Source organism: Nicotiana tabacum, chromosome 10 (genome assembly GCF_000715075.1).
Source record: "Nicotiana tabacum cultivar K326 chromosome 10, ASM71507v2, whole genome shotgun sequence".
Lineage (NCBI taxonomy): Eukaryota > Viridiplantae > Streptophyta > Magnoliopsida > Solanales > Solanaceae > Nicotiana > Nicotiana tabacum.
The window spans coordinates 59,531,443-59,547,085 of NC_134089.1; the positions used below are offsets into that span (position 1 = coordinate 59,531,443).

At 38.2% G+C, this 15,643-nt stretch overlaps 1 protein-coding gene across 2 annotated transcripts; it reads right to left on the reverse strand.

Moving 5' to 3' along the window:
* Nucleotides 1–859: 859 nt before the first annotated feature.
* LOC107828942 (ethylene-overproduction protein 1) lies at nt 860–7,627 on the reverse strand. Of its 2 annotated transcripts, none has more exons than XM_016656335.2 (4): nt 5,325–7,627; nt 4,549–4,840; nt 4,162–4,471; nt 860–1,676 (listed from the first exon to the last, which is right to left on the reverse strand). In XM_016656335.2, the coding sequence occupies exons 1-4, from the start codon at nt 7,373–7,375 to the stop codon at nt 1,447–1,449; spliced, it is 2,883 nt and encodes a 960-aa protein (XP_016511821.1). In that variant the 5' UTR covers nt 7,376–7,627; the 3' UTR covers nt 860–1,446. The 2 variants fall into 2 exon arrangements, with proteins under 2 accessions (XP_016511821.1, XP_016511822.1); XM_016656336.2 differs by lacking the exon at nt 860–1,676 and adding an exon at nt 1,695–3,280 and having other exon boundaries at nt 5,325–7,621.
* Between the last annotated feature and the right edge of the window lie 8,016 nt (nt 7,628–15,643).

The window sequence follows — 15,643 nt, forward strand, 5'->3', positions numbered from 1 at the left end:
TTCCGGGATTTCCGCCGTGATCTTTGACCGGTCGCGGATATCTCGCTTTTCCATTATCGCGCTTTGCTCCAAGTCTGCCATATTTGATCTCGATCGTTGCTGGCCTCGATCTCGATAGGCACCTCCATCCTCGAATTCGATACCTTATCTTTGTACTCTGGTCTGATCCACTACAATGCTGGCCTTCGATGCAATTCCCTGGCCTCGATCAAATAATAAAATCGGATAGACCCGGTTTTAATCGTATACAGCTCTCACAAGCTAAGATCCTGCCTACATTTTTCCTTTGATCTCAAGCCAGTTGTTGTCTTCCATCTGCATTTAATAATGGGCGACCTCTCACCAAAGATATCCACATCCAAAAATTCAGATTCATTGAAGCCTTCCGTCATTTTTGGACACGGCAGCGTTGTCCAGACCACACAATTGATATCTTTCAATCCAACCCCCCAACTATCATTCAAGTTAACAGGAAGTTCCAATTACTCTACTATTTGGCTACGACCTACTTTGTTATGTTGATAGTACAGTAGCCATTCCACCAAAGCAATTGATTGATTATTCTGGTTGAGAGTCTCTCAATCCCTCCTTCAAATTATGGCAATGACAATGTAGCCTCATTAGGAATGCCATTATGGCTCCTGGGGATGCGACCATTGCTCCTTTAGTTGCACACGCAACATTTGCTAAGCATGCTTGGGATATTCTTCAAACTACTTATGCGAACAAATCACAATCAAGGATTTTTGGCCTGCGTGAAATATTATCCAATCTCAAGCGAGAGTCTCGCCCTGTCAGTGAATATATGCGAGAAATAAAGTCCATTGCTGATGATTTAGCCATCAGTGGCTCACCATTATCAAATGAAGAGTTGATCATCAAAACATTAAGTGGTCTTGGACCAGAATACAAGGAGATCTCTGCTGCTATCTAATTTAATTACAAGGATCTTGACTTATAATTTTCACAACATCAAGAGAAACGGAGAACTTCTACACATTCCAGCAACTCTATCGTTTAACAGAATGACAGAAGAAAAGTTCCCTTGAACTTACACAAATGAGAATTTTTACCTCTTTCTAGGTCGTATACGGAACTTATGATAAGAGTATGAGAATTTCAATTCTTAATGACCAAAACAATGTCAAAGTACATTGAGCTCGAGTGTCCTGATTTTGCTTACTGTGAAATGGTCTGGCTTTGCTTCATCAAAAACAGAACAACTTTTTACCAACATCATGTCCATAGCAGTCCTTTAATCATATGTACACCAAATCCAATTTCTCCTCCTCAATGATTTCCCAGTTTGTCTTAGTCACCAATCCATGCACAGCAGAATGTTGTGCAGGGAGCCTTATATCCAAAGACTAGAAAGCTCAAGCCGTTTCTCTTCTTTCTTTGAAAGCAGAAAGTACTCCTCAAAACTAGTCCATTCACATGCATATTTCACGTATTTTGCCGTGCTTGAATACGTGTACGACTGTACAAATCTAAGGTATCCTTATGATTGGAATCCAAGCAGAGGGCTGCTTCACAATCCTGGAGAGCACGTGAGAAATCAGTCATTGACTCATGGAATGCTGCCCGAAGATTAAGCATTTGCAAGTCAGGTTTGAAAGAAATGGCTCTTGTAAGCTCCTCCACAGCCTCAGTCTCCCTCTGGTCATCCATGAGCACTGTTGCATGCAACAGTCAAATGTCAGTTCGGACAAGGCAACAAAAATTGCTAAACTCGCAGCTGACAAGGCGATAAAAATGCTTAACTCGCCGCTAACAAGGCAACAACAATTTTTTTTTTGAGAAGGTAAGCTAATAAGGCAACAAGTGCTAAACTCACGGCTGAGGCTTCAATCTATACGGTGCAGGCTCAACCTGACCAGTTGGGAACTTTTGTCCTCCTAGTTTCATGTTGGTTTGTACAAGAACTTAGGAAAATATAGCACAATGCTTTCATCCATTTTTCTTCCAACAGTGGGAGCAAAACGATCTTTCAGCTCAAACCATCAAATATATACAGAAGCATCACATTATGTACTTAATCAGCTAATAAATCTCCCTGCAGGGAGACTTATTCGACAGGATTAAAGTTACTTCGCTGAAGTCATTCATGAAGAGTCTAGACTACTATTTGATTTGACTGAACCAAAACTCTAAACTTTACTGTAAAGTTTATCATACTTCATCAATATCATTTCACCATTCACAGACAAATGCCAACGAAAAGAATTTTGATAGCATAAAGTAGATTGTCCTTGTGTCAGAAAATGCAATATTCCAAAAGGCTGTTGTAACCATTTGATAGGCCAAGCTCAAAAAGAAGAGCTTCTTGCATTTGGGGAGAATATCAGAACAGTATTAGACTAAAGCTGGGCAACAGGAGAAATATTAGAATATGTATTTGATAAGCAGTCGGAGGCCTGACACCAAAAGGAATCCTCCCAGATTGGTACAGCCTTATCACAACTAAAGATTGTACAATTGCAGAATGTTATGGAATCTACAGTTTAGAAGGAATTCAATGATTGAGAAATTGAGGATATCAGCTTTTTGCTGCAGAAACTGGAAAAAATGGTATTAGAGGATGATGTGAAATATTACATACTTTGGATTGGTAGCAAGGATGGGAGATTTACTGTTAAATCATATGCTGTAAGATAATCCACAGACAAGTAAAAGAAGAAGATCATTGACCATGGAAAATGATTTGGAACACCAAGGCACCTCCAAAAATAGCATGCGGTTGCAACACATGAAGCCTGTTTGACACAAGATAATATGCGAAGAAGGGATTTTAAACTGTTTCATAGATGCTTCCTACATGATTCCAATGAATCAGTTAACCACCTACAACAAGCAAACATAGAAAATATGGATAATGTTTTTAAACATATTTGGAGTCCGTGATGCCAAAGAATCTGCAGCAAACTCTCAACAATGGGCAGGGACAGAGGATATCTAAAAGAGTCACAGTTGGAAACTTGCTTATGTTTTATTAGGACAATCTGGATAGAAAGAATCATAGATGTTTTGACGGAAAAAGGAGCACATATAATATGTAATGTCTTTAAAATTTATAATTTTGGTGTACGAAGATTGGAAGAATACTGTAAATGATATAATCATTTAAACAACTTGCTATACTCCTTAAACATGTGAAATGAGACGAGTCATCAGTTTATATTCTCTAAGCACCTTCTTGGTACCGGTTGATTCAAAGAATAATTTACTTGTCAAAAGAAGAGGAGCTCTCTGCAGTTGCTCCATGAGAACAATAAGTTGCCTATGTCAAAGATGGACAAGATATCAGTGATAAATTCCTCTCTCTACATTACATTTGTATTTATTGCATAGACAACTTATCTTAAGAACATTTGGGGTACGCATCATAGGACAATAGCTTGTCAAACCTAAGGTGCAATGAACAGATGCATATCTCTTAAATGTAATGAATTCAATTGATGCTTTGCGTGACATAGGCATAAACCAACACACTAATATCTTGTTACCTGCTTTATTTTTATTTTTTTGCAATGTATATTCTGCAATTTGGAAAACAGCTTTTTAAGACCATCAGATATACATAAAATAGCTAGAAATCGTTTTTATATGACAGGGCCTTCGCAGAAAAGAGAAAGAGTGCTTTCATCAAAAATGTTTTTGCTAACCAAATTCAAATTGTAATAGTTGTAGTAAATCTCAATCCTGAGAAGAAGAAAAGAGAGGTATTCCCTTATATAAAGGCTCTTTCAAGTGACTTAATTTCAAATTTTCATACAGCTTTTCTCTTTTCAGTCTGGACATGGCGGCACTGCGTTCATCCTTTATCAACACTGCTAATTCCTTCTGAAAAGTGAATTACATTTTCAAGTGAACATAAGAAGATTCATTCGCTCAAGCCCCGTCCACAAGCAACAACGATTGCTTCCTCTTTGTGATACTCTTTTAGGTTACACCAGGAATTTATGTCACAATTAGTAATAACACCCAAGAAAGATTCTCCTCAAATATAATCATATCGGAACTATACTTCTAATTCACATAACAAATTTTATTCATCACCCTACAGTCAGATATTTAGTCAGAATTTTAGTAAGCTCTTCCCCGAGCAATAAAATTAGGTAACAAGCAAGGGTTATAAAGTGATTGAAAGTGATAATATACCTGCAGCCCTGTATCTATACGGGTATGTCCTTAGAGGATCCAACTGTGTAGCCATGCTGAGATCATTATTTGCCATGTCGCGATCACAATACTCGGACCTTTTCTCATAAGCTGATGCCTTGTTCTGAGCCTTGTCTATCAACTTTGTCATTTCCTCATAAGCAGCTTTCCTATCATTTTTGAGATGATATACACGCGCTAGCCCTTGATGAGCTCTTGTGTGCTTTATCTCGAGGGCACTAACATAGCAATCTGCTGCAAGGTCCAGCTTATTGCAATCCACGTAAATACTTCCTAGATTATTTAATGCCTGCCAAGACCACATAACATGAATAAATTTATCTACAGAAACAACACCAAGAGAACTAGTTTGGAGAATTGACCCACTTGTCCTTTGCGAAGACCATCTGAAGGACATTTAAGTGCTTCCTCCAACAGTTGGATGACATAAGATGAAGATTCAGAATCCAGAGTTGTATCGGCTAGAGCATATGCTTTAAGGAAAAAGGCCTCGAATGACCTTTGGATAGAAATCGATTCCTCAGCTTTGGCAAGTGCTTCTTCACGATGTCCAGTGTCATATAATATCCATCCTTCATACACAAGCTTTTCATATTTGGAGGTGGAATGATTCCGGGCCAGGCGCAAACTGCGCATTGCGGCTTTTTGACAATTCAACCTGCACGTAAAAGGTATTAGGTAAACTAAGTAACAGGATGTGCTTATATCAATAATTTATGGAAATCAGAACAGCATGGAATGTTAACCCATGATAAGGCTTTTCTATCTAAGAATGACAGTATATTTCCAGCCAGTCCCCAAAATTTACTTACACATATGTTGACTCAATCCAACTAAGGATAGTTATCAAAGAGTTGTTTCATGCATTATCCATTTTAATTTTCAATAACATGGGTCTTATAACTTAAAGCCGGATTTGATGTATTGCAATTAGTAATCAGGTTCTTTGATTATAAAGTAACATATGTGACAACAAGAATATGGCTTACAGATCGCCAGAAAAAGTCAATGACCAGTCTTTCCCTTTTTTATTTGCATTCCCGAAAAAATAAAAGTTGAAGCTAGAATCAGGACTCAGAGACATTAGGAACTGTTGCATAAGGTTGCAGCAAAACTCAAAAGATAATGTCTCAAGAAATTACCGCAATAGGAGAAGAGATTGCCTGAAGCGCAGGACACTCCTCCCAGGATCATTTATGAGCATTTGATATATAACAGACAATGAACCAATATCATCAACAAATGACCATCGATCATAGAGTTGCATCCAGCAATCTGCAGGACTCCATGGTTGAACGTGCTGACTGAGGAGCTCCACCAGGTGGTCAGCTCTCACTTTCCCATGAAACATCATAAAGTTCGGCTCTAGAGTCAACAATGCACGGATATCCCTTATAGCAGATTGGTAATCTTCAAGTGCAATAAAGCACCAAGCGCGCAATTCAATGCAGTCTGGAGAGACCTTAAAATCAACAATCCTATTTATCTCTGTGACAGCAGCCTCAATCTGGCTGTCTTCTACCATTGCAATGGCTCTGTATTTGTATGGAAACGTAAGGGTAGGATCCAATCTGGTGGCTTCATTAACATCCAAAATCTTTTGTTTGCCTAAGCTGTACAAAGACCTCTCTTGGTACATCCACCCCATAGGTTTATACTTTATAATAATATCATTAATTAGCTCATAAGCTAAAAACATCTGCCCCTGCTTGAGTTTAGTTCGTGCAACACCTACTATTGAATAAATATTACCAGCCTCAATAGCCATCTCAAAACAATGTTGAGCTTCTTTGTAATCCTTCCTTTCAAGCAATACACAACCCAGTTGATGCAAAGCGAGTGCCTTCTGCCATCTTTCGTTAGCACACTCCTTTAATCTCTCCAACAACATAACTGTAACTTTGGACACCATGTTATCTTCGATTGCTACCTGGCTAAGGAAATAATACAACAGAAAAGAAGCTTGCCCAACTGTGGCGAGTCTCTCCCTAGCCTCAGAGCTACAAAAGGTGTTGAGAACCTTTGGATTATATAAATAACCTGGAAGCTCTCTTAGCATCAGCTGCAAGCAAGACGCCACGAGCAGATGTGCTCTCTCCTCCAGAGCATAATCAATAAGAACCAATGCCTCATCGATATCGGAAAGCAAAGACGCCAAGTAACAATCACAAGCAGATTTCATTTCCTCACAACAAAATCTATTTGCAAATGAAAGAAGCTCCAGAAGTACATTGGGTGAGCAAGAATCTAATCTTCTAGTCCTAGTAAAGAAATCTACAGCTCTCATTCCGTCCGCAGATATACCAACGTGTGTAAAATCAATTCTTTGCTTATCAGACTCAATGAAATTACCATACAGCATTGATTTTAATGGAGCAGAGAGAGCTGCAATTTTACCTCGAATACAGTTGACTTCCTCATTGCCTATGCAGAAGCAAACAACCCCATCCTCTTCTGATTCTGAGCTGAGGAAATTATTCCCAAAATGAGAGATCTGATTAGAACATAGGCAATGATCAAAAACAGAATTGGGATCATAGCCATGTAGCAAAGCAGCGTTGGGGCATTCAACAACTCTTCCTATACAATCCAAAGCTGATGATCCAACCAACTCATCCTCTCTCCTTTCAAACCTCAACCAAGCTGACAAAACCACCTTGGAATGCACATCAACCGCATGTTGACGAGCCGATTGAAGACACCTTCGCAGCAACTTTGGATCACCAAGGCTGCACAAGAGCGCATACTGCTCTAAATAAACCAAAGATTTATCAAAATCTTGGGTCATCTGGATTTTGCGGTAAAGCTCAGCCAAAGATTCAACAAAATCAACAGATTTGAGACAAAGCTCAAGTGGGGGCTCAAAAGAATCGGTTCTTGGAAGACCATAGGGAAGAAAAGTCTCAGCTGTTGAAAGGGAAATAATAGAATCAGCAGATTCTTGCAAAATGGAGTTGATTGTAGGGAAATGGAGCTTGGAAATAGGAAAAGGAAAAGGGTTGCTCGTGGAAGTTTCAGAAGATGGGTTGTAAGCATGGACTTGAGTAGTCTTACAACGGTCTTTGAGCTTGAAACCCCTGCTGCCCCGCATAGTGTGAGAGAGTTCGAGGGAATAGTGACAGATGAGACTCACAAATCTTGATTTCCAATTCCAAATGTTTCTCTCTTCATTACTGTCTGTACAAGTAGACATGAATCTAATAACGAATTTAATTGATTGTTTCACCTTTTGCCCTGCATATATCACCACCTAGAAATAAGTGGGGTTAGAGGGGGGGGGGGTGATAGATATGCAGGTTCAAGGTTCAACTATGGTGTGATTTGTTATACAGACACTACTTTCATCTGACTTGTGAACATGAAAAAAGAAAAGGATTTAGTAATAGTTTTATGGAGGATGTATCTAATCCATTATGTATGTTTTGTTTTATTTCTTTTTTCATTTGAATAATGCCAGCTCGTCACATCACTATATCAGGCTGCGTGTGTGTTTATGTGTGTACATTTATTGTGTTTCTGTTTTTTTTTGTTTTTTTTTATTGGAGTACTTAAAATTATCTTATGATAGTTAAACGAATTTAAAAGGGAAATTTACGTGTCTAAGAAGATAACTAATAAAAATATTGTGTCTTACTATTTAGCTTCCCGAACTATTTACGAGCTATCGTTTTTGCTTTGCATCTTTCTTCTGGATTTCATGTTGTTCCTATTTTTCCTATGATTTCTGTGGTGATACTAATATTGTCTCATTTTGTCCTTTTTTTTTCTTGAGCCAAGGGACTTTCGGAAACAGCCTCTCTACTCCTTCGGTGTAGGGATAAGGTTTGCGTACACATTACCCTCCCCAAACCCCATTAATGGAATTTTACTGGATTGTTGTTATTGTTGTTATTGATAGTTAAATGAATTTAAAAAGGAAATTACGTCAAAAGATAACTAATACTAAAGTATTAAGGGTTCGTGTGGTTGGAATAGGGCTTATGCCGGTATAAGTTATGTTGGGGTAAGTTATGCTGGGATTAGTTATGCTGGGATTGTTGTGTATTCAATATTTGATATGTTGTATTAAGAATGACAATTGTATAATTTCTAAAAAGAAGGTATAAGTTATACCGGTGCTAATTATCCCACCCTCTATAAGGTATAAGTTATCCCGGTGTTAATGTGTTAAAATTAACACCGGGATAACTTATAGTATTAAGGTGATATTAAATTTTTGTATCACCCTTATACCTTCTTATACCTCGTACCAAACGACCTCTAAATGTTAGTACTAACTAGAAGATTGAAGCAACTTAATCTTCATCTTTCTGCATCATTAATGGAAACTTGCCTTTCATCAAGAAAGACATGGACCATCGTATTTGATTACACAAAACTTCAAATATAGTTTTCACTTTCCCTCCAAAAACGTATGCCTTCCGATATTAAGTTCACATCTTAATCAAGTCAGCTTCTGATTAATTTTCCTTTCTTGTTTGAGGATCCATTATGTTCTTTACGTGAAAGTGTTAATTAGTTGTTTCTATCTAAGTTTAATAATGGGCATGCAGATGCTATTAAATGGGTCACGAGTTCTTCAACTTCAGTTACACTACTTCTGGAGAAAATTTATTTCACACTCTATATCTACATGGCTACAGTAAATCAAAATATTTAATCTTAACAATTGTTATTAAAGTGAAAATGTATATTTGTATAAGGTAAAATTAGTTTATATTAAATGCTCAAATGATTACATGACACGTGAAACCGGAGGCAAACGGAAGATGAAGGGAGTGCAAACCAAGACCGAGGACAACAACTTCGGTTTGTATCGGGTAGATCCCAAAGGGAACACAGTCAACGGAAGCAAACGAATTTTTGTTATCAAATGACATTTAATGAAGAATATTCCTCAGTATTAAATATGAAACTATTGCAAAGTATTTTGGCATTCGTGGCCTGTCATTATATATTCATCAATGGCCCTATTTATTGTCATTTAAGAGTGACTTGATCCTAAAATCTTGTTCCCAAGGTATAACTATAAATATGGGCCTCAACAACCATTGTAGACGCAAAGTCACTGGCAAAACTTATGCTATATTTCTCAAGCTCAATAAGACAACTTGATTTTTGTGTAGTATCGAGAAATGTAAGCACCGCGAGGTGTGAAGCTAGATCAATTGTTCTTATTGTTGTCCTCTGAAGCCTTGCTCCCGGAACTAGACTTGCTATTTCTTTTGATTTCAATGTTAAATCTTATTTTCATTTAGTTTATTTATCATTTTGGGATCAAATCAGTCCGTTTATCTATAAATCACGCAACAAATTCAATTGTACCATTTTACGGGTAAACTATTTGACGCCCACCATAGGGCTTAGACAGCTGCGTAATTGAGTAGATCCTTGCGTCTTTTACTAACTTGTTTGATTCTTTGTTTCATAGCACAAATTGGAAAAAAAAATGGCAGCTAATGATGTCAACAACACACACAATGTTGAGGCTCAAGAAAATCTGCCTCAGCATGAGAATTCATTCAGTGAGACCGCAACGAGGGAGTTGTAGTAACTCCGGTCCATGGTGAGCAATATCCTCGACATGTGCGGGAGACAACTTCTGATGAAGCTGAGGACGAGCACATTGCGGAAACAGTAAAGATCTTGAGAGAGCAGCAAAAGGACATCGTGGGCCATCTCTCAAGGGAAGACCAAGTCATAACATAGCTAAAGCAGGCATTATCAAGCGCTTCCAACAACGCGAATGGAAGAGGCCTTGTTCCTCCCGGTGCTCCGGCAAATCAAACCGCTCAAAGAGTTGAACAACACCCCGACGGGTGAGATCAGCTTCGAAGGAGTCGGGGGATCGGTAGCGGGTTTGGTGTTGACACCCAATTTTTTCCCATATATTTTCAATACGCAAAATACTTTCAAAACAGCATACATAAGCATGTCCAAATGTTTTATTATTTTTCCATAATTTTTAAAGGTTTTTAAATCGATTTATTTCCCTTTTTCATCCATAAAATCCCAATAATGATGCCTGAAATTATTATTTTTGATGATTCATTCATTGGATCTTTATAATTATGCCAAAATATGGCTAAGGTAATTTTTGCATATTTTTACAATTATATAGTATTTTTTTTAAAGTTAATTGCCTATAATTGCAATATTAGCCTTTTTAAGATTTAATTGTGTTTTATATTCATAAAATTAAGCCCCCATATTTTTAAATTGTTATACCCATACCCAATTTCAATTAAACCCGGCCCTAACTCAATTAAACCGAACCAAACCCGGATTCCCCACCTACCTTTTTAATCCAGGTCGTTGATCATTCAGATCAACTGCCACTGTTCAATCTTCCTAAAATAAACCTGAACGACCCCTTACCCTAATTCACTTTTCACAAAACGCCGCCCTTGAATCCCTCTTCTCTCGATTCTCTCTGCAGCCTCACATGAACCCTAGCCTCCGGCACCTAATTCCACCCTAATCCATGGTCTTCCATGGAGTTTTGAGACATTTACTCGTCTCTTATGTCTACTGGTTACATATTTTCGTGATTCCATGGGCAAATCTCAAAGAGGTCTGGTCCAGTCCTTGCTCGACTTCGATCTCTGGTCTTTTTCCAGCCATCCATGGCTGTTCAAGTTCGATACTTGACTTTTCCGGCTAGATCGGTATCTTTTAAAGCCTTTCTCACTTTCTCTGGGTTCTTTGAAACCCTAGATCTAAGAGCTATTCGATTTTTCTTTTAGATCTATCTTAGATCTGTGCTTATTACAAACTTCTTAAGAGCTTTTCGAAGGTTCTTCGATTTTTCTTTCAAAATGACTCTCCATTTTTTAACGATTAGGGTTTCCTAAACTTTTCTCCGATTTTCAGTGTGTTTTTATGATTTTTACTATGCTTCTCCATGTTTGATGCTACATGGTTCATCATGCTAAAAGCCCTAAGTGTTTTGGCTCTACCTGGGCTTCTGAAACTCGCTTGGTTTATTTTACACGCATGTTTGGTTCGATTAAGTTCGTTGCATTTGAATCTTTTTGTCTTGTTGGACTTACTTGATTTTGAGTTCTTACCATCTTTAAACTCGATTATTGTTGAAACTCTAATTTCTTAAAAGGTTTTCCTCACTTGTTACTGTGAGACCTTTACTCGTTTCTGACTCTCTTACTTGTTACTGTGTTCTTCTTCACTTTTGATTCTATGTGACTACTTGACCTACTTGACTACTGTTCTTCGAATAGGTCTCTTTTACTACTGAACCCTAGCTTACCCCTACCGCTACTCTATGTTTGTGTTGCTTCTTTTTGTCGACATATTTGACCCTGCATGCCTGTTCATTCCTTATTATTTATAGGCTGAGGTGCAAAATCATGTTCCTTTCTTGATTGATTCTGACCCCCTCAATGTTGCAACTGATTGCAAAAGGTTTTCTTATGAACCCTAATTTTATTCATTTGTTTAAATTGATTGATTCCTTCCTTTAATTACTGTGGTGTTTTACTTTGAATCTATTTCCAAAATTAAGTATATTTTTTGTACTTAGACTCAGTCATTTACTTCATACTTTTACCTGCCCCCTTATATGGCAATAGTCAATATGTCCCCAAACTGATTTCTTTCCTTAATTAAACATGTTAGTATCCGTTAAGCAGTGATTCCTTAATTAAAGGAAATCACTTGTGTTAATTAATTCTGACTGTGATTATTTCCATGTTTGTGTTGAAACTTTACTTATTAACTTATTTTTCACTCGTTTTCAAAACTATAAATACCCTACCCTCTCTTCTTTTTAAGGGACGAACAATTTGAGTTCAGAACACACAACTTACACTTAAAAACTCTCTCTTTCTTTACTACTACTTGTTCTATTGCTTTGTCTAGTCGGCTGAAAGCCAAGGCTAGATTATGGAATCTTGCTTGCTTTACCTTTTTGCACTTTGCTTCTCTACTGGTATGTCCTAGTTAATTTTTCAAGCCTCAACAACAACATGCTTTCTTTAATTGCTTCAGTTTCTCATTCTTGTTTACTTTCGCTCATGTTTCTACAGTCAAGTTATGTTACTAGCATGCTGTAATATGTTCACTTCCCCTTTTTAAATTAATGTTTCCCTATGTGTGTACTCTGTCAGTCACTTGTCGTGTCCTTGCTACCTTATGAATCCCAAACCCCCATATCCCCTATATGTGTTTGTGTTCCTTTGGCTGGTTTGTGGTCATGCCAGCATCAGCTATTGTTGTGCATGACCAAACCAGACCCCTGCTGGGATCATACAATGTATCCCCACAATCCCTTGTCCCTTTGAATGACTACTGATTCTGTGTATTTTTTAGTTTCACTACTACAATTGTTTTCAAATCACCCTTACTACCTACTATGTCCAACCCGGTTTTAATAAATCTCTTTCAAACTATGTTCTGCACTTCCACTATAGTCTTAGAATCTAGGTTCTGCCCCTCTTGTGTGACCCTTGCCTTGGGACCCTTGAGCTCCCTCTCATCTTAGACACATAAGGGTTGGCCCTTCTACACTGTACTCATTCTGTTTGGCTATGCAAATCTGGGTGTAAGCACTGCCCGGGATCCCTTGAGGTCCTTAGGGAACTTTGACACACCCAGATATGAGAAAGGCTTTGGAATAACATTGGCATTGAAGTGATTAATTACATAACTCAGACAGGAAGTCAAGATCAGGCTTCTTATGGTTGTAGCTTCTTGTTTTTCTTTCATTTCTGCTTTTGTAATTCAGTCACACGGTTTGTAATAACTTGTAAATATTATGGGGTTGGCTAGTGAAAAGTGCTGGGAAATATGCATGTTTTAGCTATTAATAGTAGATAACCTGCCTACAGGGTCTATTTGCTTCAAATATAGTCTGTTAGATAACATGCCTATAGGATCAGTTCTTTCTTAAAATAAATTCCGCATGCTTCACTTTCACACAACTAGAAATCATGTCTATAGGATATAAATGTCTTTAATAATAGATAACATGCCTATAGGGTTAAAAATTAACTTTACAATTAGATATCATGCCTATAGGATAAAGTAATTGAAGCTTAATTTTCGTAACGGCATATGTCCAGATTCGTTTTCTTTATAAATCATGCCTATAAGTCTCAAGTCAGTTTTAATAATTAGATACACCGCCTATATTACAAACAAACCTAGGACCTTTTTACACTCACAAGCATGCTTAGATTATAATTCTTTTTCAAACCTTGGTTTTATTGTTTTTCAAACACTAGTGTATTTAAATTCAAAATCCCCTATTATTTGAGTCTTATTTGTTTACTTGTTAATTGCACAAAGTCACAAAACCATCTGGCGGGGAACCACACTAGTGGATCCTGAGGGGTGCCTAACAGTTTCCCCTTGGGATAATTTCAATCCCTTACCCTATCTCTGGTTATCAAACATAGTTGTAGTTGAACCCCCATAGGTGCCCTAACACACCTTAAAATCGTTAGGTGGCGACTCTTCAAAATTGCAAAACCCCTTTCCCAAAAGGAAAGATTTGTTCCAACCAAATGTCATAAACCCAATTTCGCGAGAAAACGAGGGCGCGACATTTGGTAATGACCCCTTCAAGATGGAACTCATGAGATTCATGAGAGAATGAACAAGAGGATGGATCAAAATGCTAAAGAGTTCCACACTCAAATGGACCAAATTCAGGCTGCACCACCAGTGTTAAAGGGCCCGTACTCGAAGAAGTACACCTGATTGCCGTTAAAGTTGAGCGCAACACCAGAGTTGATTCTGAAATAGTTTAAAATGCCATACATATCGAAGTATGATGGGACTTCAGACCCTCAGGAGAACATCACAACTTATACAATGGCAGTGAAAGGAAACGACTTGGCACAACATGATATTGAGTCGGTCCTACTGAAGAAATTCGAAGAAACCTCAAGAAGGGCCTTAACATGGTATTCGCTTTTACCCGAATATTCAATTGATTCTTATGAGATGCTCGTAAATTCTTTCATCAAGACCCATGCTGGGTCTAGGAAGGTCCAGGCCTGGAAGGCGGACATATTAAGAATTTTGCAAGGAGAGTCCGAATTGCTGTGTGAGTTCATGAGCAGGTTCCAAAAAGAAAGGATGTTGTTACTGGTCGTTCCAGATGAATAGGCAACTGAGGCATTTACTAAGGGCTTGAACCCGAGGAGCTCCGACACTTTGCAAAAGATGAAAGAAAGCCTGTTCAAGTTCCAAGTAACCACATGGGTGGATGTGCAAAACCGTTATGAATCAAAGATAAGGATAGAATATGATCATCTCGGGTTCTTGACATCAACCAAGGGTCGGGATCGAGAAAGAATAGGGATAAATCTAAAGATGATTTTGATGCAGATCGACAATCTTCTAAGGGTCGATTTTTGTCCTATGAGAGAGCAGAAGGATGCGGCGGGAAAGGGTTATGGTTAGTGGATAGGTTCGCCCCAATAGAAGAATTGACCGTGGTCAAAACAACAGGTCGTCAGGACAAAGAGGTATCGGGTTCTTGAGATTCCACTTATCCTAGGCTCTCAGAGTGTAATTTCAACATTAGCGTAGTGGAGCTGGTATCGATTATGAGAAATATTAAGAAAGCACGATTCTCTAGGCTGATCAGATCTGATCCCAATCAGAGGGATCCTAATTTGTGGTGCAAATATCACGGGACTCATGACCATTGAATTAAGGACTGCTAACTTATGTGCGAGGAGGTGGCAACACTATTGAAGAACGACCATCTTAGGGACTTCTTGAGCGACCAGGTGAAGAACAATTACGCCCACAACCGAGACAACACAAGACCCTCAAAGATTGGGGAAGAACCCCCTTGACTAACTATTAACATGATTTTTAGGGGGGGTGATGTGGTGTAGAATTTCGGCACATTTGATACCAATTACTTAGATTTTAGCTCGTCTTTTAATGCATTTTTAGTTAATTCTTATCAAGTTTGGTTGTTCTATAGTGTATGAGACTTGAAGACCCAAAAACACGAAAAAGAAGTTAAAAAGTCACAAAAGGACAGAAATGCTGCAAGTATGCGACTGCAAAATGCAAATGCGAACCGCATAATCACCGCAAACTAAAGCAGAGTTACTGGCCAATTGAAGATAAAAATATGCGGCCCATTATGTGGTCGCATAACACTTTTGCAAGTCGTATTATGATGGCACAATTTCAATTGAAGACTCTGCTCAACACATTTGCGATGGGAAAATGCGATCGCATAACAGATATGCGAACCACATAATTCATCTGCAATGGACTCCTCGACTGGTGATCTACACATTTGGGACACATACAAAGATTATGCGGACCGCATACATGGTCTGTGACCATTATGCGGTCGCAGAAGTCGTCTGTAGGGACAATTTTGTTCGATTTTGACCACGACTTTTGGTCCACTATAAAAAGAATAACTAGGATTTTTGTGGGTCATTAAGTTTGAAAAAGGGCCTACATT